At 36.5% G+C, this 23,042-nt stretch overlaps 1 protein-coding gene across 1 annotated transcript in view; it reads left to right on the top strand.

The window, feature by feature from the left end:
- Positions 1-20,564, top strand: part of AVL9 (AVL9 cell migration associated) — a 41,390-nt gene extending 20,826 nt beyond the window's left edge. Inside the window, exons 5-16 of the mRNA XM_021553268.2 lie at positions 82-171; positions 540-606; positions 1,257-1,297; positions 2,403-2,441; positions 5,934-6,003; positions 6,573-7,120; positions 9,891-10,025; positions 10,818-11,037; positions 12,417-12,534; positions 13,270-13,323; positions 15,183-15,271; positions 16,112-20,564. Coding sequence (XP_021408943.2) covers positions 82-171; positions 540-606; positions 1,257-1,297; positions 2,403-2,441; positions 5,934-6,003; positions 6,573-7,120; positions 9,891-10,025; positions 10,818-11,037; positions 12,417-12,534; positions 13,270-13,323; positions 15,183-15,271; positions 16,112-16,206 — 1,566 coding nt within the window. The 3' untranslated portion in view covers positions 16,207-20,564. The remainder of the gene's footprint in view (positions 1-81; positions 172-539; positions 607-1,256; positions 1,298-2,402; positions 2,442-5,933; positions 6,004-6,572; positions 7,121-9,890; positions 10,026-10,817; positions 11,038-12,416; positions 12,535-13,269; positions 13,324-15,182; positions 15,272-16,111) is intronic.
- Positions 20,565-23,042: the final 2,478 nt, after the last annotated feature.

Below are 23,042 nucleotides of genomic sequence, written 5' to 3'. Positions count from 1 at the left end.
ACATAAGCATGGAAGATGAAAGTTCAAAAGAGTGACTAAATAGTTTTATTCACTTGCTTTTGTGTTTGTTTTTATTCCAAGCCTTTATATGGGTTACTTCAGGCAAAGCTGCAACTCATCACACATGCATATTTCGAAGAAAAAGACTTCTCACAAATTTCAATTCTAAAGGTAACTTTCCAGTAAAATTCACACAGAATAGTTTCCAGTGTATGGCTACAAATTTCAGTATTTTAGTTTAATGCTCAAATAATCCTTTTGCCTAAGTCATTCAGTTATTCAGCTCCTGTAATATTTTAACATGAAGCAAAAGTACTACCCTAATCTGACAGAGTCAACTTTCTGATTGTTATGACATACAAATGTGGTTGTCAGCCTGTATCTCTGTTGATTCCATTAGTAAAATTTTGCTTTCTTTCTGGAGTAAGCCACTGAAATCCCTAAATAAGTGCATTTTATTTATTCTGAATTTTGTGTGACCATATGCCATTAACACCTTCTGGTTTTGTTTTTTTTTTCCCTTGTTCTAACTTTTACAGGAACTTTATGATCATATGAATAGTTCCTTGGGCAATACTTCATTAGAAGGGTCACAAGTTTACCTTGGTAAGTGACTTGTTTTGTACAAAGCAGCAGAGATGATGTTACACTAAACAGCACCTGCCTTTCCTGAGCTAATTTGTTGATGTGCATTAACAGGTTATGCACCAGGGGTCTGCATTTCTTTATTAATGGATTTAAATAAATGTAAAATATAGTATTGCTTTCATAGTAGGAATTAGTTGCAGGTTGAAACTATATTACTCCTTGACCTAACAGTCTGACTAGCAGCTGTTTATCTGCTTCTGGTAAACAATACCTACTTAAGTTTTAGATTCAGCATCTCACACCATCAAATTGTTCAAGCTTGCATCTACCTATTATTTAGGATATCTCACCACTCAGTTCTGACTCTTCCCTGTGTTTTCTGAATGCACAGTGTGATATTTACCTCAGTGTTTCCCTAATGATGTGTGGCAGCCAACAGGTGTTAACTCAGAACATGACTACTCATGTTATTCTTGTATCTATTGTTGATTAATTCTTGCTCCTGCTGAAAAAAAAAAGAATTTTATATGAATTCTGCTATTGAAATAACAAAGTTCACACAGAATCCATAATGGATATCTCCCTCACACTGAAAAATGGTGACAAGAAGTATATTAGTATCCCTATCAGCTGTTGAATTGTAATACTTCCTCTTTTTGCTGTCTCAGGTCTGTCTCCTCGGGATCTTGTTCTCCATTTTAGACACAAGGTAGGCATTCTCTACTAGATATTTAAAGGACTGCACTATTTAGAAATAAAAATAGAATAGAAAAATAAACATATCTAGAACATACCTGAGCTAGGAGTAAGAAGACTGTTTCCTAAGTACTGGTATTTACAGCCTCCTGATTTTCCCTTCCCATTCCACCTGCATAACTTTAGTGAAAGTACATTCCAGACTAAGGAGTTTTGTTAGTCTGAGGGATTCCTGGAGATTTCTAGGTTTGTGTGACATTTTTTGGTCCTGTCCCAAAGTGCAAATGCTATCTCATTTGTGATCTTGTTTCTATTTCCTGTTCCTCATTTGATGAATGTGATAAAAAGACTATTGCTAAAGTCTGTGCAGACACAACTTGGAGCTTTTTTCCTGTGTTTTGTAAATTTTGTAGCTTCTGCCATCACAGAACCTGAGGGGACTTGGACCTGTCGTTTTTCCTCATTTCTGTTGAAATTGAGTATATGTACTATAGCTAAAGTACAAATATTATTTAGAGTCTTTTATTAACAGATGCATCAAGGAAACAACTTTGAGAATCTGAATTTCATGGTGCATTTGCACCTTCTCAGTAGATTTTTGGGGTAGAACTCATTTTTGTTTAACTTCAGATGTCTGCCAGTCATACCCCAGAAGCATCTGTGTTTTTCCTTGAGTGTAGAGAGTTTGGCAGCCACTTCTGATCTAGATGCCTCATCTGTAGATGCCTAAAATTAGGTGAGGTGAATATTCTTCTTGTTATTTTACTGGATTTTTTTTCAGTAGTTCTGTGGAGGCACTCTTTTATGTTTATGTAGCTTACTGTTTTTTAAAATTCTGGAATTGCACAACATGTTCTTTCTGCTAAGCTACGTGTGATTCAAATTACACAGTTCTTTTTTGTGGAGTTTTGGGGTTTTTTTGGGGGTTATTTTTAATCCAGGTGGAGAAATGGTATTGGAACACTGGTTTTCACTGGTCAAATGGCATTTGGTCATTTGATTGTTATGCAGTGATTAACATAAAACCTTGAAGAAGAGGTTATGCTTGCTCATTATTTTTGAAAAATAGCACTCATTCACTCACTAACTTTTTTTTCTTTTTGTGTTTTTTTTTTCAGGTCTTGATCCTTTTTAAATTGATTCTTCTAGAGAAAAAGGTAATGTTTTGTAAGCTGAGGCAGGTAGATTAAATAGAAACACAGCTGTTAAATATTTTTCATCTACAAAATAGAAGCATCTGAAGTCTTATCAACAACTTTGCATCAATATATAAATTGGGTTATTAGGCTAAAAGAAACTGTTGTGTGTCGACTGACAAATTTGCCTCCACTTCTATTCTGTCCACACTTTGTTTCTTTAATTGCTATCTCAACCAAAGTAAAATGTGATGAAATGTGATCAGAGAAACGTAACCTACTGTAAAACATAGGATGAGATACACATCATGCTGATAGGTACCTGTGTGGAGGAACTGATAGGAAATGTGGGCACCTAAAAAGGCACAGCTTTACAGAGATTCAGTGAGTAGAACTTCTGCTTCAGGCTTTAAATAGACAGACCAAAAGAGACGAGTGCTAGAAGTGTCCTTCAGACCTGGATTCCATGGACACCTGCAAGAGGCAATGAAGAAAGCTGTATCTGTTAGGTCAGGCTGAACTCAGATTATAAATTGGTAATAACTGCTGAATTCTAGGATCAGTGCTTGCTTTGGATTATCTTACTGCCTCAGAAGCAGTGCTGTTCTAGTAATTTAAGTGTAATATGCAAAATGTGAAAGTAGATGTGAAATCAAGACATTTGTTTTCTTCTGTGTTCGTATTAATGCCCTAGAGCAAGAACTTTGAATGAAATGATTGTATCAGCTGACAGACATATTTATGCAAGGATTTGTTTTGTTTTGGTTTAAAAATCTTATTTAAAGCTTTGTTTCACTTCCGGAAATACTGTTTTTTATTCAGTGAACTTGCTGTATTAAAACCCAACTTCTTCAGAGTGCTGGAAAGGCATGTTAGAATTTCCTGTTAGCTGCAGCTGGAAAGCTAGTAGGATTTAATATATGTTATCAAGACAGTTGTGGAGGTGTTTATTTAAGTCTGTATCTGAGACCTAGATATCTTTCATGAGGCAGTAAATAAATATGCTATTCAGTTTTAAAATAGATGTAGCAGCTTCTCCAAAGCTTTTGCACTTGTCACTTAATTCTGTAAGACAGATACCCCTTGACGGTTCTCAGTATTTGTTGATGAGAATAAATGCAGTTTCTGTATTAAGGAGGCATATGAAGATGACTATAATAAAGGCTATGCAAAAGGTACACTTGAGAAAATACAATTATGACACAGTAGGGGTCACCAGATCAGTTCGGCATTTGGACATGTACAAAGAAAATACTTCACTGAGCTACAGTTCTTTTTTGAAACTGCTTGAACCACAAGACACAAATGCACAGGAAGAGAGGAGAGAGAAGGTTTCCCAAGTGTGTTCACATTACTCAAACATAAAAAATTGTTTTGAAAAGTAACTGAATGCCTATGGAACAAACCTGCAGGTTGCTTTGTGTCTTGTTTTTCCCTAAGCTCTGACAGGAAGACAACACTTGCAATTTCAAAAGAAAGTTTTGGTTTTCAGGCACTGCCTGTTTTCTGGCAAATGTTATGGTTTCAGAATAACTATGGGAATCTGTATGTTCAAAGACTTTAAATATAATATGCAAGAAGTCACTTGTAATGCCAATTTTCCTTGATCTGGAAAATGCCACAGACTAATTTCCTTTCATCTGTAGCAATTTGGTTAATGTTTTTCCACAGGCTAAAAGAATTTTTTTCACCTCTCAGTGATTATTAGGCTGGAAGACTACTTCCAGATGGTGATCATTTAAATTTCTGCTGCCAGGACCACCCAGTTTGCTGATGTAAATGCAGCAGGCCATGTAGTGGGGTTGGGATGGGTAAGGAACTGTGCATCCTTATAGACAGAAAGATGGCAGAGGGATATGATGAAACACATAGAAAAGTATATATGCCCAAATAAAAACCTAGACTGGAATAAACAAGGTACTTCTTTATAGGCTTAATTATTTCTGTAGACTTCATAAATTCTTAGCCAAGCTTATTTTTATGTCTGAGAATCTAAACCTGTGGGAGTATCATAGGCTTTCTGTTGCAGTTCATTGCTAATAAATAATGCATCTTTCATGCATACATTATAAAGCAACATCTTCAAAGTTAGGCATTTTTATTCCTGTTGGAGTCAACCAAAACTCTTTCCACAGATGAGTTCAACTCATCATGCTTTTTCAGTGGTTGTTGCAACTTGAATTCACTTATCTTGTACAAATTTTTTGGTAGTATGTTTAGGATAATATACAGTGTCTGTTTTCAGCTGTGGTACCATTAAATATCATTTGGCCTGTGTTAAGGCTTTGTATGTATTTCTTTGTCCCATCAGTTCATTAGCTTGGAGACTGGCAAACAAGTGGGACATGAGCCCATCATCAGGCTCTTCTAAAGTGTGTTTCTTTCTTACAGCAGAAGTCTCTTATTAAGACTTAAGTGCACAAACTTGCACTTCTGATTACATTATATGCTTATTAAACAGCAAAGTCATAAAGTTAGATCAATTTGTATTCCTTTGCACTCTTGATTCCTTGTAATGGTTGCATATAGTTTTTGACTGGTATTGTGCTGATTAAGGATGTAAAAATGGCATTTTTAGACAAGTTTACTTTTGTGGGCATTTTTTGGAGTTGGGTTGTTTTCGTTTGGTTTGGTTACTTGTTTGGGTTTATTTTTTTCCCTTTCCCCCTGCTTTTTTTCCTGAAGGCCTATGTTGAAGAAATTCCAGTAGTAATATTCAGCCTGGCTCCTGTTTCTTCTTTCATTGCTAGCCTTTGACACCCCCTTTTGAATTCCTAACTAATTTACTAATTCCAGTCTCTCTGATTTAATTAAGGAGATTCTGTTTTCCCATGTTATGCCTTAAGTACTTTCCCAAAGTTAGTATCAGTCGTGTTTTCTGTTTCCAAACAACCTTTTCTGCTACATATGAATATTACTGTAATAAATGCATGCAGCATTTATCCTGATTTTAGTTTATCTACATATCCTTAATATAACTCCTTAAAAGAAATGTTTTTTGTGTATGTTTGTATCAGGGTTATGGAATGGAGATTATTTGGCCTCTTTGATTTATAACAGAGAATTTAATGTGCTACAAGTGAGCAAGAATTTATGCAGTATGCCAGGAACAACTTTTTTCTGTCAGTTCTTCAGTAACTGGATCAATTTGGAAAAATTCTTAAAAACCAGTAGAAAAACCTGAATAACTGAGAAGTGTGTTACAAACACATGTGTGTGTATATATATATATATATATATATATATATATATATATACACAACATATATTACAAATATTATATATTATATAAAGATTCTGTAGACACATCTAAATACTTACTTTGAACTATTGTATGATGTTTTATTAGTAAGCAGACTTTCTAACATAACCTAAAAAGCAGTGCCTTGAATAGTTTGCATGTGTCATTTGTCATGCATATGTATAATGTTATTTTTCTCATTCTCCCCTCCCTAATTCCCTTTCTTCTCTTGCCTTCTCTCTTCCTCCCATTGCCCTCCCTCCTGCCACCAGGTGCTGTTTTATATTTCTCCTGTAAATAGATTGGTGGGAGCTCTGATGACTGTCTTGTCACTCTTTCCTGGTAAGAAGAGAAGTTTGAACTTTTTATATGTTTTCTGGTGATAACTGAGACACTGTGCTGTCACTTGGAAATCAACTCATGTGATAATAAAGTTAGATTGATATGTTGCCTGAAAAATGGGAGACTTGTGTGCATGTCCAAGTACTATGCACACACCTCCTAACAATTACTACTTGCACTTTATGGGTTATTTCTTGTGCTTAATTGGAGCCACTGGATTTTCTGTATTTCCTGTGGGTAGCATAGATGGGGCCCCTGAATAAGTAACACATTCCTGTTGAGTTCCTTAAAGCCCCAAAATACAAACTTTTCCTTCCACATATGCTCTTAAAAACAAACAAACAAACATAACCCCTAACCTTGCTAATCCTTAGCTTCTAACCAGTCTTCTTAAAGCAAAATGTTAGGGCAGATTCTTTAGGATAGAAAGTATAAGAGTTTGGGTTGTTTAACACATCCCTCCCTGCCCAAAGTAGTGTTTTAAATTACATTATTTCATCTATGTACACAAAAGCATTTTTTCTCCCCCCACAAAAGTCACTTAAATTAATCTGTGCTGTACTTTCCAGGTATGATTGAACATGGTCTTAGTGACTGCTCACAGTACAGACCAAGAAAGAGCATATCCGAGGATGCTGGCTTGCAGGAAAATACGCCACGGTTAGATGACTATGTTTCTGTGTCTGCTGCTGATGCTTCAAATGCAAACTTAGGAATGGGAAAGGGAGACAGGAAGATGGAAGGAGATAATTCACTGGACGGTCAAAAAGCAAATGTGCCTTTCTCCCAGGCTGAGAAGACTTGTAATGGAGCTCAGTCCTCCAATGGTACCATGCAGCGCTTGAAAGTTCCTTCCCGTGCTTCTCCAGCATCTTCAGAAAGTGACTGGGAGACCCTGGATCCCAGCATTTTGGAGGAGTCTAATTTGAAAGAAGGAGAACATGAGAGTCCAGCATCAGAACAGGCAGGAAATCTTCGCAGCAAAGGCGTGAGCTCCGACGGCCTTCCCATCACTGTGCAGCCCCAGGCAAACACGGGGCACACGGTGCTTGTTCAAGGACTGGTGTCTGGGTTGAAAGAGGACCAGTATGGGATGCCACTGGCTATTTTTACAAAGGTAAGCATGTTCTTTGTAGCACCTGGTAACTCATAAAGGCTTTTTTTTTCCCCAGAAGTGGCTAATAATTTTGCTTACTGAAGTCCAGGTGGACAGTAAGGTTCTTCAAAACATGTTAGTATGATCTCTCCTAGGCAGGTGGAAAGGCCGAGAGGCCTTGCATGCATAGTTGCATTCCACTTTCATACCTTTAATAATATTTGCAATTTTTTTTCAATTTTACATGGCGGTGACCTGCAGTCCACTGTGGTTAATACATTGTATGTAGCAGAAACACAGTTTTCTTTTACTCTGAAGAATTTGTGAACTAACCTATATAGGGCAAGATGAGAGTACTTCAGAAGCCTTTAGATATCTTAATCTAAACAAAGATTCTGAAAGCTCTACCTTTGCTGACACCAAAGTCTGTTTTCCTCTTTTGATTTATATCTATATATGTATTTTTAAATGCATATGTGTATTTATGCACAAAATGTGTATATAAATACATATATACACACATAAAAATATATAAGATGAACTTTTATCCTCCTGTCTGTGGTAACTCTTTCTGTTTCTCTGTGTCTCTTTCTCTGTGCATGGTGCTGAGCTGCTGAATTTTAAGCTTGCATTGATACCTAACTGGACTCTAGGTATTCCAGAATCTCTAAGGACTCTGATAGGCATAGTCAGATAACAAGTAATAGGTCTGATAAGTAAGGCTGGTTAGTAGGGCTAGTTTCCCATAAAAAACAGGTAAAATGCATCCCTTTTAAAGATACTGCTATTGATAAAAGAAGTTATTTAGTACATTTCATTGTTTTGTTTTTAATGTAATAAACTTTAAAATGAACATTTGCCCATAGTAGAAGATTGAACATCAGCAGCTTGAGAAAATAAATCTGAATATTCTAAGTGTTTTTTCTTCCTTTGCAGGGGTTTATTTGCATTTCCTTGCAGAATATTGTATTTTATGATTTTGTTTAAGTTTCTCACTGTAGCCATGGAAATAGTACACTGTGTGGGCCCAAGTCAGCAGCTCAAATGTCATAGCCCTGTATTGCCTCATGTCACCATTAGAAATGCTGTTTCAACAAATATCTGCATTTGATGTTTGTCCTTATGATCTGTCTAATGTGAACTATAGCCTGTAAATTGTATTTTGTCTAGTTCTTTGAAAATACTAGATGGAAAGCAAGGATAAAATAATTGATAAGAGGACCTCCAAGTGCAAACTTTTGTTTGCTGCTATGCTCATCAAATGGAAAAGAATTTTAAGGAAGCTGACAGTTTCTATGTGTTTACCTTCTGTTCCACAAAGGCACTTTTCACTTGAGTTCAGCCAGTGTAATTAAAGCAGAAAAGGCTTTGCATGTCTGAGTTAGCAGAAAAATCTGATTCAGAGTTAGAGTTTTAACCACTTACTAGAAAGTTTGCATCTCATTTAGAGCTCTTAACACAGGATTGTTTTATGCCATGCCATGGAAAGACAAATGAATCTGACAAATTTGAATGGGAGGAGGTTTTGCCAGGTGGCATAATATATTATCCAGGTACACCTGAACATAAGGGAAAATAGTTTGTGGTACTTGTTTTTTTAGTACCAGTTCTGTAAGATCTAATAGTCATTTCATCTGCACTCTTTTAAAAAAGAATATAATATGTTCATGAAAATAAAAGTTGTACTTACAAATGTGCATTTGTAAACTGACATTTGATACTTTAAATAATGAAAGATTTCTCAGACTTTGCTACTTCAGTATACAGTAATTAAACCTTCCCTTTCCTGTTTCTTAAGCTGTATTTTTTGAAAACTTTCCATCTTGAGTTTGTGATTCCTTTCAAAGCACTGTTCCTTTGACACAGACTGTTTGTTTTCAGGGCTTGTCATCTCTAAGGCCATCCCTGTGTCTAATACAACAAAAGGGAGTAGTTACGCTCCTTTCTTCCATATGTTTCCAATTACCACGTACTGGTTGATAAAGTTGTGTGCGCTCTTTGTTTCTGTCCAATGTGCCATTAGCCCTAGTGAATAAATTTGCTTTGGTCTTTATGCAGTTGAGCAGCTGGAATTAGATGTCAGGTGTATGTTGATCCTATGTTTAGAAAGAAATTTACCTACATCTGCCTCTCAGTAATCCCTCAATGACTAACTCAAAGACTTACTTTTTTCAAATTTTTTTTTTTTTTTTTTTTTTTTTAAATCTGTGTAGGATACTAGATTAATTTACAACCCTGAAGTGGCTAAAAAGCACAGTGTGTTACTTTCTATCCTGCTCCTCCTTAAAGCAGGCTTGTCAAAAATACTTATCAAAAATTGATTGCTATCTCTGGTGTCTGCAAGTCCCCATCCACAAAATGTGGATAGCTGTCTGTAACTTTCCTGCATTATGTGCCTCACAATGACCAGAAGATACCATGTGCACAACTGGAGAGATGAATCCTTATCTACATTGGCTTCTTGTCTCTGAACTCACCTGAGGCCTTATTCTTGGTGCTTATTATTGCTTACTCTGTTGCCTTACAAACACATTAAATTCTCGTCCTTTGCTTTAGATTTCCGTTTCAATCCTAAGACTGAAATGCAACACCATCTCTTGAAAAATTTAATTCATGTGGAATCTGTTGGCTTCGCTTCACAAAAGTCATCTAACAGCAACACATGATTGTGGCCGAAACTGTAATAACCAAGGTTCATTCTGGGTGAAATATGCTGGCTTTTATTAGGAAAACCTCTGAATCCAGGCAGGTTTTTTTAATGTTATTTCTTGGAATGTCTCTGTTGCTCCAGGGGTACCTTTGTTTGCCGTACATGGCGCTGCAGCAGCATCATCTCCTGTCGGATGTGACAGTCCGCGGCTTTGTTGCAGGGGCTACCAATATCCTCTTCCGTCAACAGAAACACCTGAGTGACGCAATTGTGGAAGTATGGATCTTTGCATTTGAGCTGAGGTTCTGTTTTAAATGTGGGGGGAGCTGAGGTTCTGTTTTAAATGTAGCTTTGCAGATTCACATGCGTGCCTGAATTTTGAATTCCTTCCATATGAAATAAATTCTCAGCTGCAGAAGTTTGTTAAATTTCTATGATTTGAGAGGACAGGATTAGATAGGCTGTGCAAAACTATTGTCCATGTTTTTATATGTATCTGATATTTGAATTTGCAAGGCATTTGTTAGGGTTTTTTTTCTGGTGATGTAATGTAATTTTTCATATCATGGGTTTTTCCATGGCTTTTTATTGAGATCTTCAAAAATAAGTGCTTGCAGATGAGAATCAGATGCAGGTACTGCTTTGACTTATATCTGATTTAATCAAGAGGGTAAAAACACAGTATCTAAAACACCCACTGTGTCTACTTCTAGCAAATAGACACAACTATATAATCAGCATCTGGTAGTCTAAGATGGTTCCACATACGTAATCAAATTAATAAATAGAGGTGATAATCAAAAAGCACCATACTTCCCCTGCCAAACCTTCTGCCAAAGCCTGTCAAATAAGCAGCTTTTACTGTGTGCCAGGGAAATGATTGAATTCTGGATGAATCAGAGCAATATATGACTTTCTGAGAACAGTTAGTTCATTGTTTCTTTGGCCATTTGTTTCTTCTTGGCATTTTGGGGGAATGAGGGTTTAGATTTAGGCAGCAATATGTAGTAAGCTTGTATAAGTAGTTTTATTTAGGTGAATGTTTACCCTTGGAATTATTTCAAACAGATAGAAGATGCTCATGTGCAAATCCACGATCCAGAACTCCGTAAGATCCTGAACCCAACAACTGCTGACCTAAGATTTTCAGATTACTTGGTGAAGCATGTAACTGAGAACAGAGATGATGTGTTCCTTGATGGCACTGGATGGGAAGGAGGAGATGAGTGGATCAGGGCTCAGTTCAGTGCTTATCTTCATGCACTGCTTGCTGCTGTGCTGCAACCAGGTAGAATGTCCCTTGTCTAGGGATGGAGATGAGGGTGGGCATGTCAAGTGTTTGCTCTGTTGCTGCTGATGCACGGTCTGTCAGCAAATCTCCCTCTGCCTGGAGTTTAATTTAGGCCACTTTTTCCGTTGTCTTTGGCTATCCTTGTTATTTCTTGACAAGCTTGATATTAATCCTTAATTCACAGTCTTACAGACACTTTCTTATATCTTCTTTTCCTTGATTGAATTAAGTTTTCCTCATAAGTAGAAGCACCTCAAACCTGTATGTGAAGAGATTTACAAATCTGAGTGTCTTCTAGACTATGTTGCAACTTGAAGTTAATTTTGGGAAACTACTTGGATTCAAGGAGACATGAAGTTAAGGGTCTGTCTTCAGGAAGTGTTGCTAGACTGTTCCAGCTCTTTTTCTTTCTTGCCATGGTCCTAAGTAGGGATTCAAATACGTGAAAAGTGTAATCTACAGGCTTTATAAGCTTTTGTTTCCTGGAGCTCAAAATTTTTGGCTTTACCTCAGAAGGAATTCTCTATCATTTGTGTGAATTCCAACCCTTTGTGTGAATATAAATAAAAGAATCAGTGGGTTTTATTTGTGGAAAATGTTTAGTTTGTCCTGTGCTCACCCTGTTAACTTCATTCTCATAATGATTTTTCCTATTCACACTGATTAAATTCAGATTTTGTTTTGTGGGTATACGTGAGAGAACACAGGATTGAGAACCTGATTTTAAAATCTGGAAGACGCCAAGTTCTTAGTCTGACAAAATTAATTATTTTAAGAGGCTTAACAGATTGATATGAAATATCAGGGTTTTGTGGGAACTGATACTACTTCACTGGTTGTTAAATTATTACTGTACTCTCCTGTATTCTAAAGGGGTTGTTGTTATGATAAGTTCATTCCACAGTATTTTCTACTGCAATTTTGGAATGAATTTGGGAGTTAGTAGATTTGAATGAGTAATAACAGTAACCCAGTGTATCTAACCAAGACCAGTGCAAACTGTGTGCTTTTGTTCTTGGTTGCTATGTGGCCATTCTCTTCCCTTTCCTGTCATTACCCAGAGAAAAAGTCAAGAGACATATATTTGGATTTTTTTTTTCCCAGTTGAGCTCTTGGAGCTTTATAAATGAATTAAAAATAAGAAAAGTGAATTTTAGCTTTTCTTTCCCCCTCTTGTCCTGGTACTGTATATTTTGACACTTTAAAATAAAAACAAACCATTTTTGAAGTACCCAGGTTTTAGTACTGGAGTTTTAATTGTTATGGACTTGATAAGACCCTGGAAAATGAATTTTTTTCTTACAAGAAAAAAAGTAATTTGCTGTGTATTTATTAAATATCTAATGAATTTCTTCAAATTCTCTTTAATTTATCAGACAATGAAAAGATTTTGTCAGACTTTGGAACAGGATTTGTAACAGCCTGGAAAAATACCCACAACTACAGAGTATGGAATAGCAACAAGCATCCAGCTCTTGCGGAGGTAAATTCTAGGTAAGGAAACTTTGTAGTATTTATTCTAATTCTAGGCAGTAGTTTTATGAAGAAAAACATATCCAGAGTCAGGAGAAGTGAAACTTGTTCAAGTTGATTGTCAGCTGTCCCCAACTACAGAAAGTTTATAATTCTTCAGGAATTGTCCTCAGATGGTTCTGCTTTGTATTAATTGCTTCCAGGTGTGCAGGGAGTAGCTGTGTCCAAGGTTGCCACTGCTGGGATAGAGGGGAGCTGACTGTTCTGTGTGTATTTTCACTGAAAGATTTGACAATGCCAGGCTTGGTACCACTGTTGGCTGTGCATGTGTTCTGTTTAGTGTGGGTTATTACTCTGCTGCAGGGAGTTCTGTTTGCTTTTACTTTGTCAGTTGCTATAGTGTGAAAAAGGTTTTTCCTTAGAGCTACAAAGCTCTTTTGGTCTGCTTAAGGGATGTTTTCTATTTGCCATGTGCTGCTGGAAGGAGGTGCTTTTTACTTAGTGAGAAAAGGTTGTTAATATCTCATCTGTAAATAGAAGGCGCCTTTCAGGTGGCTCATAAGAAATCTGTCATTGAATAGTCACTGCAGCCCAGGCTTCTGCAAAGTGATAGAGTAGAATATGTGTACAGTATTTTTTAAACTTTTTTTTTTTTTTTTGTAAGTTACAGAGGGAAATACAGCTAGTAATTTTGTGATACAGATTCATCATGAAAAAGAAAATTAATGTTTTCTTGGGTTTTTCCTCTTCTTCTAGCCATCCATTCCAGGGACAGTACTCTGTATCAGATGTTAAGTTAAGGTTATCACAGTAAGTACATAATACTTTCATATTTTTTAGAAGTGTGGTCAAATTTCAATAACTGCATAACTATTGCTATAATGAACTCAACAAGATAAGGATGCAAATTGGCCATCTTCATGAAACTACACTCAAAAGTTCTGTTGCAAAACAGCACCACATCTAAGGATGAAATAAATACAAATTTTTTTAATATGCACTATTTTGTGTTGGACTTCACATAATACAGCCTTGATTTTTAGCATTGTAATTATAAAGCTTTTGTACATCTATTTTTAATTTGTCAGCTAAAGCCGTTAAAACTTCCATCAGTGATTTGACTTTAGGTTGTATTATTAGGAGAAAATTTTTTTTTTTTTTCTTTCTCATTAGCTGGTTTTTAATACAGCATTATTCTAAAACTCAGTTCACTGTATGCATAGTGACATGTGGCTTAGTTCCTTCAATTTACAAATTTCAAATGAGTTTTGCATAGTCTTATTGTGCCAGACTCAGCTGAATTTTAAGTTGATCTCAACTGCTGCCTTTAAAATTCAAGCTTACAACTCAGTGATGCTTGTTTTTTCCATAGCTGTTAAGCTCTAACTGAAGCCAGAATTCAGGCTGGGTTTATGCACCAGGCAAAGTGGATTTTTTTCTCACTTAGCTCTGCTGATCATAAAAAAAAACAGTCTCTCTCTCTTTTTTATTAATGGATGATCTTTCTACTAAGTATTAATTTGAAAGCTCTGGAGGTGTCTCTAACATTGGCCTGTTTTTGTCCCCTTGTTTGAAAGGGAACAAAACTCTTACTAACTCTTCTGGGTAGTGTAACATCAGTCTAAAAAGACCAGTAGTTCTTAGTGTGCTTCTAATAATAAGTATTTTTACAACAGTGCCTTTATTCTGCAGGTGGGATTTTGATACCAGATCCTCATCAAAATTACTTGCCTTTGTAAACTGAGCCTAGACTTGGTTTTGGTGTATTCTGTTTTTTCTGCTTTTTCCATCTACACTGAAGATTTTGAAAATGGGAAAAGAATGTGGCATGATGTGGTGTTAAGTTTCATATTAATGGGTTTGCAAAGCCTGAAATGTGGACTTGAAAGTTACAATTTAAAACTAAATGAGATTATTTTCAAGTGATTGCATTTGTGCAATAGAACTGATTGCTTTTGTGCTTTTCTTTCCAAATGATGATCATGTCTGTCATTTTCTTGCAATTCTTTAACAAAATCATGAGTGTAAACTGTCCTTGATCAAAAATTTAATCTTGTACAAAGATACAAAGTAAGCTTTATCTAGAAAAAAAGGACTGATCAGTTACACTTGCTGTTCTATTTAAAGGTTATGTATTAGGAGGGCTGAGAATTCCCAAAACGACTGAAAATAGGACTTTGTAATTTTCGTCATAAATGCATTTTGGTAAATGTTTAGAAAAGGTTGATTGAGCATTGGAATGGACTGACTAGGGAGGTAGTGAAGTCACTGTCCCTGGAGATGTTTAAGTAAAGACTGGATGTGGCACTCAGGTCTGGTTGGCAGGGTGGTGTTCAGGTGTTCAATCCTGGGTTGGATTCCATGATCTCAAAGGTCTTTTCCAACCCAGTGGAGTGTGTGAAAGGTTTAAAGTGTGCTGTGTAAGAATGAACCATTGGGTGTTTTGATTTCCTGTCCTGCTGGCAGCATCTTTTCATCCTCTGAGGAGCTTGCCCAACTGATCTCTGGATAAGATGAATGCAGGAGTTGGGCTTGACCATACATGTGAAATATATATATGTATGCCATGTAAATCTGTGTGTAATTATACATACTTTAACTAGTTTATTTACACCTGAGAGTAATAATAAGTCAGTCAACTAACAGTCTTCAGTATCTTTCTTGTTCAGTTCAGTGCAAAACAGTGAACGTGGAAAGAAGATTGGAAATGTGATGGTTTCTACCAGCCGGAATGTGGTACAAACGGGAAAAGCTGTAGGTAAGAAATCTATTTAAAATCAGTTGACATCTATGCTAGATCTTTTTTGAAGAAGCATCCTATTTCTCAGTTGTATTTTGTTTTAGTCCATTGTGCTTTATGACATGTACAAATGAGAGCAACATTTTGAAGGTTACAGCTGCTGATTGAGGCCCCCATATATTGTCTAATAGCAGAAAGAGAAGCAGCTAGATAAAGAAATTAGTGTACATCCCTTTTCCATTGTGGCCTGGAGGTGAATATGGGAGGAGAGATGTTCAGGTAAGAGATTCCATGTAATCTGGTAAATACTTTGACCGCCATCTGCATTGAGTTATTCTCAACTTTGATATCACTTTGACTGAAATGGTCCAAAGCTAGTTGAGATCAGAAAAAGTCCTTGTGTCAGTTTCTGCAGATTTCACAGCAGTCTGTAACTTTCTGGAAGAGCAATTGTTGCACTTGAACAGGGGCATCATCACATTGTCATCTTGCAGTGTGAGTTAATGGGAGTTTATCCATTAAGGGGTCTGATAGTTGTTTGGCAATAGCTGTGCCAAAAATTGTTTGACTTTCTCTTTTATTCTGTTGGAGTCTGTCTTTTCTTTTTGCTGTGGTGCACTCTGGTCAGGAGGCCCTTTCAGCCCAAAGTCTACCAAGCCTTCTCAGGCAAAGGACACCATAAGCCATTTCTGCTGAGCTGCTGTGTTGAAGTTCTTCAAATATTATCTGTCACAGACTCTGGAATTAGATTTTAAATCCCAAATTGGACAACTTATTGAGTAATTAAAAAAAAAATATTTCTTTGTAGCAACTCAGTAAAGATAACACTTTGCTATTGATCTTTCTTTTGTGTTGCAGGTCAGTCTGTTGGAGGAGCCTTCACAAGTGCAAAATCAGCAATGTCATCATGGTTTTCCACTTTCACACACTCAACCCAAAGTCTTGGGGACTAAATGCTGGTTTGGCAGAATGCTGCTGACTATTTCAGGTGCAATCTTTCTTTGAGCTGTAAAAAGGCCACTCCAAAATGTAGGAGTGGAGATGACCTACCCAGGACCAAAATAAGGTATATGTTGCTTGCAAGCAGATGTGGAATGTTATTATTCACTTTCCCTAGAAGTACAGAAGAATGGTGAATATCACCATACAATGGGATGGCATTTGCAATGTATTGGTTATTTAAAGTAACTACTTCTCTTTAAAACTGAGCCTTTATTAAGACATTAGCAAATGGGGCTTGTTACAAGCCAAATGTGTTTGACTTTAGATTTGTACATTTTCTTGGATGTTGAAGATATTTATGTAAAGTAGTTCTATTTTTCAATCCAGATAGCCAAATGTTTGTGAATTCTTATTAGAAATAAGCAGACTATAAATAATAATTCCTCTTTTAGGTCGGATTTGGGAGACTCTCTGCAACCCTTAAAGGGTGGAACTTTCATGCTTTTACCTGCAAATTAAAATCAATAAGGTGCAGAGTAAGACTGTGGCTGGCAAGAGGTTTTTTTTCCTCTGTCCCCTGTATCCATGTAGAGTTGTTTGAATGAATCTATCTCTGGGTCTCTTTGTGTCTCTAAATCTGTGTAACAGTTGCAAAATCAGTAGTTTTTTTCATGTTATGCAGTAGGCCTTCATACCTTTGTGTATGTTTTGGCTGAGCTTTTCCCCTGGAACATGAATGGGATTCTAGTTGGAGATATCTCTTTAGAGAAAGAATTACCAAGCATTTCTCCCAAACTGGGATTGGATCATAGTTTTGTAAGTTAGGATGTAATTACAACATAATGTAGTTGCATACATATGAATATGAAGTACTAAACCGGCCCAAAGCTAGCACAGTAGCAAACTCTGCGTGGTCCCCTTCCCCCCCCCCCCCCAAGTAAAGTTAGAAGGACTCTTCCAAATGAAAATCAGCTATGTGGATTTTCTGTGTTGACTCAGGGAATGTACTATTTGGATAATTGCTTTTTTCATAAGGAAAGTAACACTAGAATTGAGAGTAACTAGAACAGCTCAGTTAGTTATCCTTGTGTGAAGAAATATAATAGTTTATTTGAAAAGATGTGGCATAATGCTGTATTTCCTACGTAACATGCATGTGGTGGTTTCTGTATGCAAGCATATTGCACTTCCTACATTTCTTGCTTCCAAGGGAGATTATGTCCTTTTTTCTTGCAGTGTGTGTGCCTCTAGATACCTTCTGATATCCCCACCATGTTCTTAACATTTTCTACATTACATTATCCAGTGTTCCAACTTTCTGTACCAAAAGGCTCTTAGTTTACTGCCTCATCAGTATCTATCAGCATTTTGCCATGTTCTTTTCTGGGGCCAAGATCTGTAGTAATGGTTGTATTTCCTATTCCTCAAATAAAATGCAGCAGCTGCACAAAAGATAAACCAGAAGGCTCGAATGTTTTTAGGAAATTATGTTTTAATTCCTTTTATGAATTTGTAAAGTTAATAGAAAAGCCACACTTGCATCACATTTGTCACTGTCCAGCAACTTGGTTGTCAGGTTTTTTTGCTTCAGTAATTTGAAAATATGGGATCTGATTTAAAACCTTCTTTCATTTTTTCTAGGACAGACTAATAGAATGACTGTGAAAACATAAAGGCAATCAGACAGTTTGAGTAGTTTGATTTGAGAAGGGCAAAAAACGCCCCTAAAGCTCCACTAATTTATTGCTTCTGACACACAAGTAACATGTAACTATGAAAATGCAGCTATTGCTCCTAGTTTCTGTGTGTCTTTGTATCTCTCATCTAACTTCTGTTTTATTCCACAACTCTGTAGTAGACATTTCTATCTTTTTAAAGACTAGATATTACTTTATATGCAGTGAATTAAGACAAGATCTGTTTATTCATGGTGTGTCTACAGCTTTCTAAATCAGCATGCAGATAAGAAAATAAACACTTGCTTTTTTGAAATTAATAACATATTACCTGCACTCTGGGATTTAAGTGGTCACAGTCCATGTTCTAATGAAGACTGAAGAAAGGTGCATAAAGGATTTAATCACTTATAAAACTGACTCCAGCAACTTAAGGCATACCTAGGTAGATTTAGGCTTAGGAGCTCACAATGGTGAGTTCTAGAATCCAGGCAAGTGGTTGGTATTTACATGTACAAGCTGTAGAAGCAGGACCTTCAAGGATCCCTTTTCAGTATCCTTGTCTTTGTAACCTCCTCACCTGAGTTTTCTCTGAGTTCTCAAATGCTCCAAATTTATATGGCAAATTTATTAGCTCTCTGCATTCCCCTTATTCCCACAGGTTCCCTTGCTGGTCTAGGGGTATTAAAAAGCTGATCTTTTTGTGTTTGTTTTGTTTTCTGGTGGATTAATCTGAAAAAAGACAGAATGAGATGCCCTCATCGGCTGCTTGTTGTTTTGTATAGTGATTCACAGTTTTTCTCTTATGGGCAAGAAGACCAGACAGATCGTTCTCTGCAGCCTTTTTCTCACTGTCCCAGCTGTCTCTGTTGTGGAACCAAACATACAGCCTGATTAAGAGTATTTTCCTTTTGTTACAAATGACAGAATAAAAAAACTTACGTTACTTTTCAGTCTTTTTAAGAACTGCCACCCTGCAAGCAAGTTGGACTCAGATTTAAACTCAGATTTAAAGATTGATTAAGACTCAGTGAGTGGGTGGAGATGAAGTGATCTTCATAATTAGTTGTCTTCATTAACATCTACATATGCTCTCCAACATTTGCTTAAGGTTACTTTTGGGCTGTAGGTAGGCATGCAGCCACTGGGGTTGTAAGCCCATGTAGTTCTCTTAACTTAATGCTTGTAACCTCTTTAATTAAATCCAATGCAAATGCAAGTTATTTTCCTCTCTTCTGCTTTAATATTTCCAGTGCAAGCATTGTTAATTATTCAGAAAGGTTTAGGCAGTCAGCTTCCATTTCAAGAGCCCTGACATCTATTTCTGCACTGTAAGAAACAATGGGTCCTAAGTGAATTGGTGGTAGTGCCTCTAGTCAGTCAGCTGTGAAGATATTGTTACAGCTCTGTCCTGATTTGATGTTGCAAAGGTATTTCTGGCTGTCAGCATGCAGCACCCACTGACTTACAGGTAACACAATAGCACACCTCTCAACTTTCTCTCATCACAGGCATCAACCTCAGCCTTTTGTATGTGCCAGCATTTGAGGAACTGCCTCAAATGTTCTATGTGAAATGAGATGTAAGTCCCCAAACCCCACAAGACTTAAGTGTTGCTGACCTTATATTTCATCTGACTGAAGTGTTCAGCATCTTTCATCAGTCATTTTCATGTCATAACCTTAATTCCTGTACACATCTCACGCCAGTTTCCTCAATGTCACAATTTAATTAGCATTTTTAGGTCAGTGTTCTGATACATTGCACTTGTTTGACTTTGTACTTCTGTTTTAAGAACCTTTGTAATTAAATATAATATTTTGCCTAAACAAGCTTCTGATTTCCATACAAATTATTTCTAAGCAGAGAAACTAATATGGCAGTATTTAATTGTAAAAGTGAAGGTGTGAATGCAGTTTTTAAACATAGGAACTACTGCTTGATAATTGAACATACAAATAATGTATTTGATTTTTCCTGTGTTGCTTGAAAAATAAAATACATCCAGACTGTTTAAAGGTCCATCTGCTCAGTAAGCTGTATTATTTTAATAAATTAATTCCACCAGAAGACACTTGCAGGCATCTGGTTTTGATACTGGTAGCTGCTTGTAATTCACTGGCAGTATTTCTGAAATTTGTCTTTCATTCAAACTGATTATGGATGCTGCTTTTTGCAAATTTAGGACAAAATGATCCTCTAGAGTGACTTTTTATTCCCCGTCAGGTGCTGCTTCTTGTGGATTTATTGAAGTCCTCAGGAGGTTGCAGACCTCTCTTACATCAGTAAAAATTTCAAGTACAACTAAAATTTTGGTATAGTTTTATCTTCAAAGTAGCCTGTAGTTTCTGTGGATTGTGACATCTGGTCAAAATCAAGATGCTGTGTAAATTAATTGCTATACATCCAGTTCTCTGCCATAGGGAGCTGTTTTGAAATTTCAGAACTTCTACTGCAGCTGTCATTGTACCTGTCCAAGAATGATTTGGTAAATTTGTTAAAGTTTTTCCTACAGTGTGCAAGTAGTTGTGCAAATACACTGAAAGATGAATTTACATCATGCTTTTTATGCAGTGCAGTTTCACTTTCTTGCAGTTATTTGGTTTTCATTAAAAAGGGCAACATAGAGATTATTCATTAAAGGGAGAAACACTACATTATTGTATTATGATTAAAGATGTATGAAAAATTGCTTCCTGGTGTTTTGAGTCATTAATGCTATATAAGAGAAGTCAAAGCAGGCACAGAGCTTTACTTCTGGGATGTTTCTGGTCTTGACCCCATTCTTTAACAAACATCAGAAGCAGGGTTTGAATTCATAAAAAATAGGGAAATTACTTGTCAGTTAAATAGTGACCCTTACTCAGATTACCTTATTCCCTGCAAATTGACATCATGTGTGCATAACATCTGTACACAGGTGGCTCAGTCTCAGTTGGGATGGAACTTGGAACTTTAGCTGTCTTGTGTCAAAATTGTTGGATCATACATTGCTCCTCTTGTAATAATACTTCAAAATCAACTGATCAAATAAGGTGGCATTTTTTTTTTGCTTCCACCCCTGAATTTATTGACTGTTATTGATGAAAGCACTATGACTGTTTACCTTAATAAGTAGCAGAGAAAATACTTTCTTTTGTCTGAATCCAAATCACCATTAATGTGGCATTGCTTTCTGGATCAGGTAAGCATAATCAAGCAAGAATGTTTAGACTGAAGGAAGAAAAGTTATTTGAGGTGAAGGCAGATGTACAGCTGTCGTCTTGTCTTAAAAGCAATATGGGAAATAACATCACATTACTATATGAAATAGATGGAAAACACTGGAGAAGGGAACTTGATTGATCTCTCATGTCTGAAGAAATGCACACAGAAACACAGTGGAGAAATTAAAAGTCCAGGCATACCAGAAAGTGGCAAAAAATAACACTGATCTTAACATACTGCCTAATATGACCTTTGGTTACTGACTTTGCTGCTGTGAAAAATTTGTGTGTATATGGATTTTGCCATGTGCCAAAAAGTTGGTTGAAGCATATGTCAGCTCTTAAATTTTGGAAAGCATTTCATGGGTTTTTTTCTCTTTGGCCTCCTCTGGGTTTATACGCTCTGTAAGAACTCTGCCTTGCTGAACTGTACTCATGAGAAATGTTGTAGGAAGGAGGTATTTTAAATACTTCTGAAAGTGGAACTAAACAGAACTTTGTGTGGCTAACGTTAAGCATGAAGTGGAAAGAAACTGGTTTTATGGGTGAGCCTGGTTGAGGGCCTGCCTAAATTATAGTTCCTTTCATGTAGGAATTCAGAGCTAAAAACAGAAAACAACTGTAAGGTAGCTGGAAATGGGAAACAAAGGAGGAAAAACTTTCCTGGCTAATAAGTTCAGTGGTCTGCAAGTTTGTCCACGGATGTCCCTTAGCTCTACTGCAATGTGGCAGGTACTTGTGCATCTTAACAGAGGCACTGAGAAGTGAAATGAGAAATACTGTGGAAAAACAGTAGTGCTTTAAATCTTGAAGTCATCTCCAAAATGTTGTCAAATCATTTTCTACCCAAATTTAACTATCTGTCTGAGCTCCATCTCTGCAAAGCTTAGCACAATTCACTGTTGCAGATCTGATTGATTCTTTACAACAAAAATTAAACTTGCAATTATGTATGTGTTTTAACAACTGCAAAAAATGATTGCATACATTCATAATTAGCAGAGGCCAGATTGCATCTTTTATTACTTTTGGTAAGGGAAACTGAAACTATGTAGGACTGATTTAAATTAGCTTTACTAGAAAATAGGTAAACTTTGCAAATGTAGCAGAGCTTGAGGACATGAGTTGATTCACTGAAATTTGTAAATAAATGGATTTCAAGGCCAAGTACATGTTGAATAGGCTAAGATTAGGCTGAAGTTTTGTAGTAAGACAATAATTAGATCTCTGTCGAGGCTTTAATCTTGCTCTATTTATGACATGAGAACTACTTTTTTTTCAGCTTGTCTTTGTTCCTGCAAAAGTCTTTCTCTAATTCTACCACTAGTGACCACTTCCAGACAATGCTTTGGCTGCACAGTTTCCTTTGAGTTATGCAAGGCAAGAATTTAGACTGGAGAATAGCCTTTGCCAGCTGTTTGTCTCTGGGGATGAATACTGGCTCAACAACTAGTTGTGTACATGTTTTTAGCAGTCACTAGAGAACTGTTCACCACTTGACTAGTCTTGTCTTTAAATGCCATATTATTAATAGCAAATATATTTTACATAAGGTACTATATAATCTTGGGCAATATAAAAAACAAAACATACAGCTAATGTACAGAAAAAAAAATAGAAAATATGCAGACAAGCAGGAAGTCACACAGACTGCCTATATTTCCAAAGATGTTCCTAAATGGGTCAAATCAAGTTCTTCCAGGTTCTGTGAGGTGGATGTGACTTAGAGCCACTGCCATTTAGTATTTCCTATTTAGTATTTCTTATTTCCTATTCAAAGACACCATTTTTTTTTTTTTGGTTTGTTTTCCTTCTGTAAGAAACTACACATAAGATTTTAAACTCAAGATGAAAGTTCTCAGTAACAGAATGAGCCCAGTCTGCTCCTTCACTAGCTATAGATCATTTGCAGTTAAAACCTTTTCCTAAAGCCTAATGCAGCCTGATAGTAGTAGGGTGAAGTGA

The sequence above is a fragment of the Lonchura striata genome, chromosome 1 (assembly GCF_046129695.1).
Source record: "Lonchura striata isolate bLonStr1 chromosome 1, bLonStr1.mat, whole genome shotgun sequence".
NCBI classification, from domain to species: Eukaryota; Metazoa; Chordata; class Aves; order Passeriformes; family Estrildidae; genus Lonchura; species Lonchura striata.
Note: the sequence above shows the minus strand (reverse complement) of the source record. Positions and strands in the feature narration are given on the sequence as shown.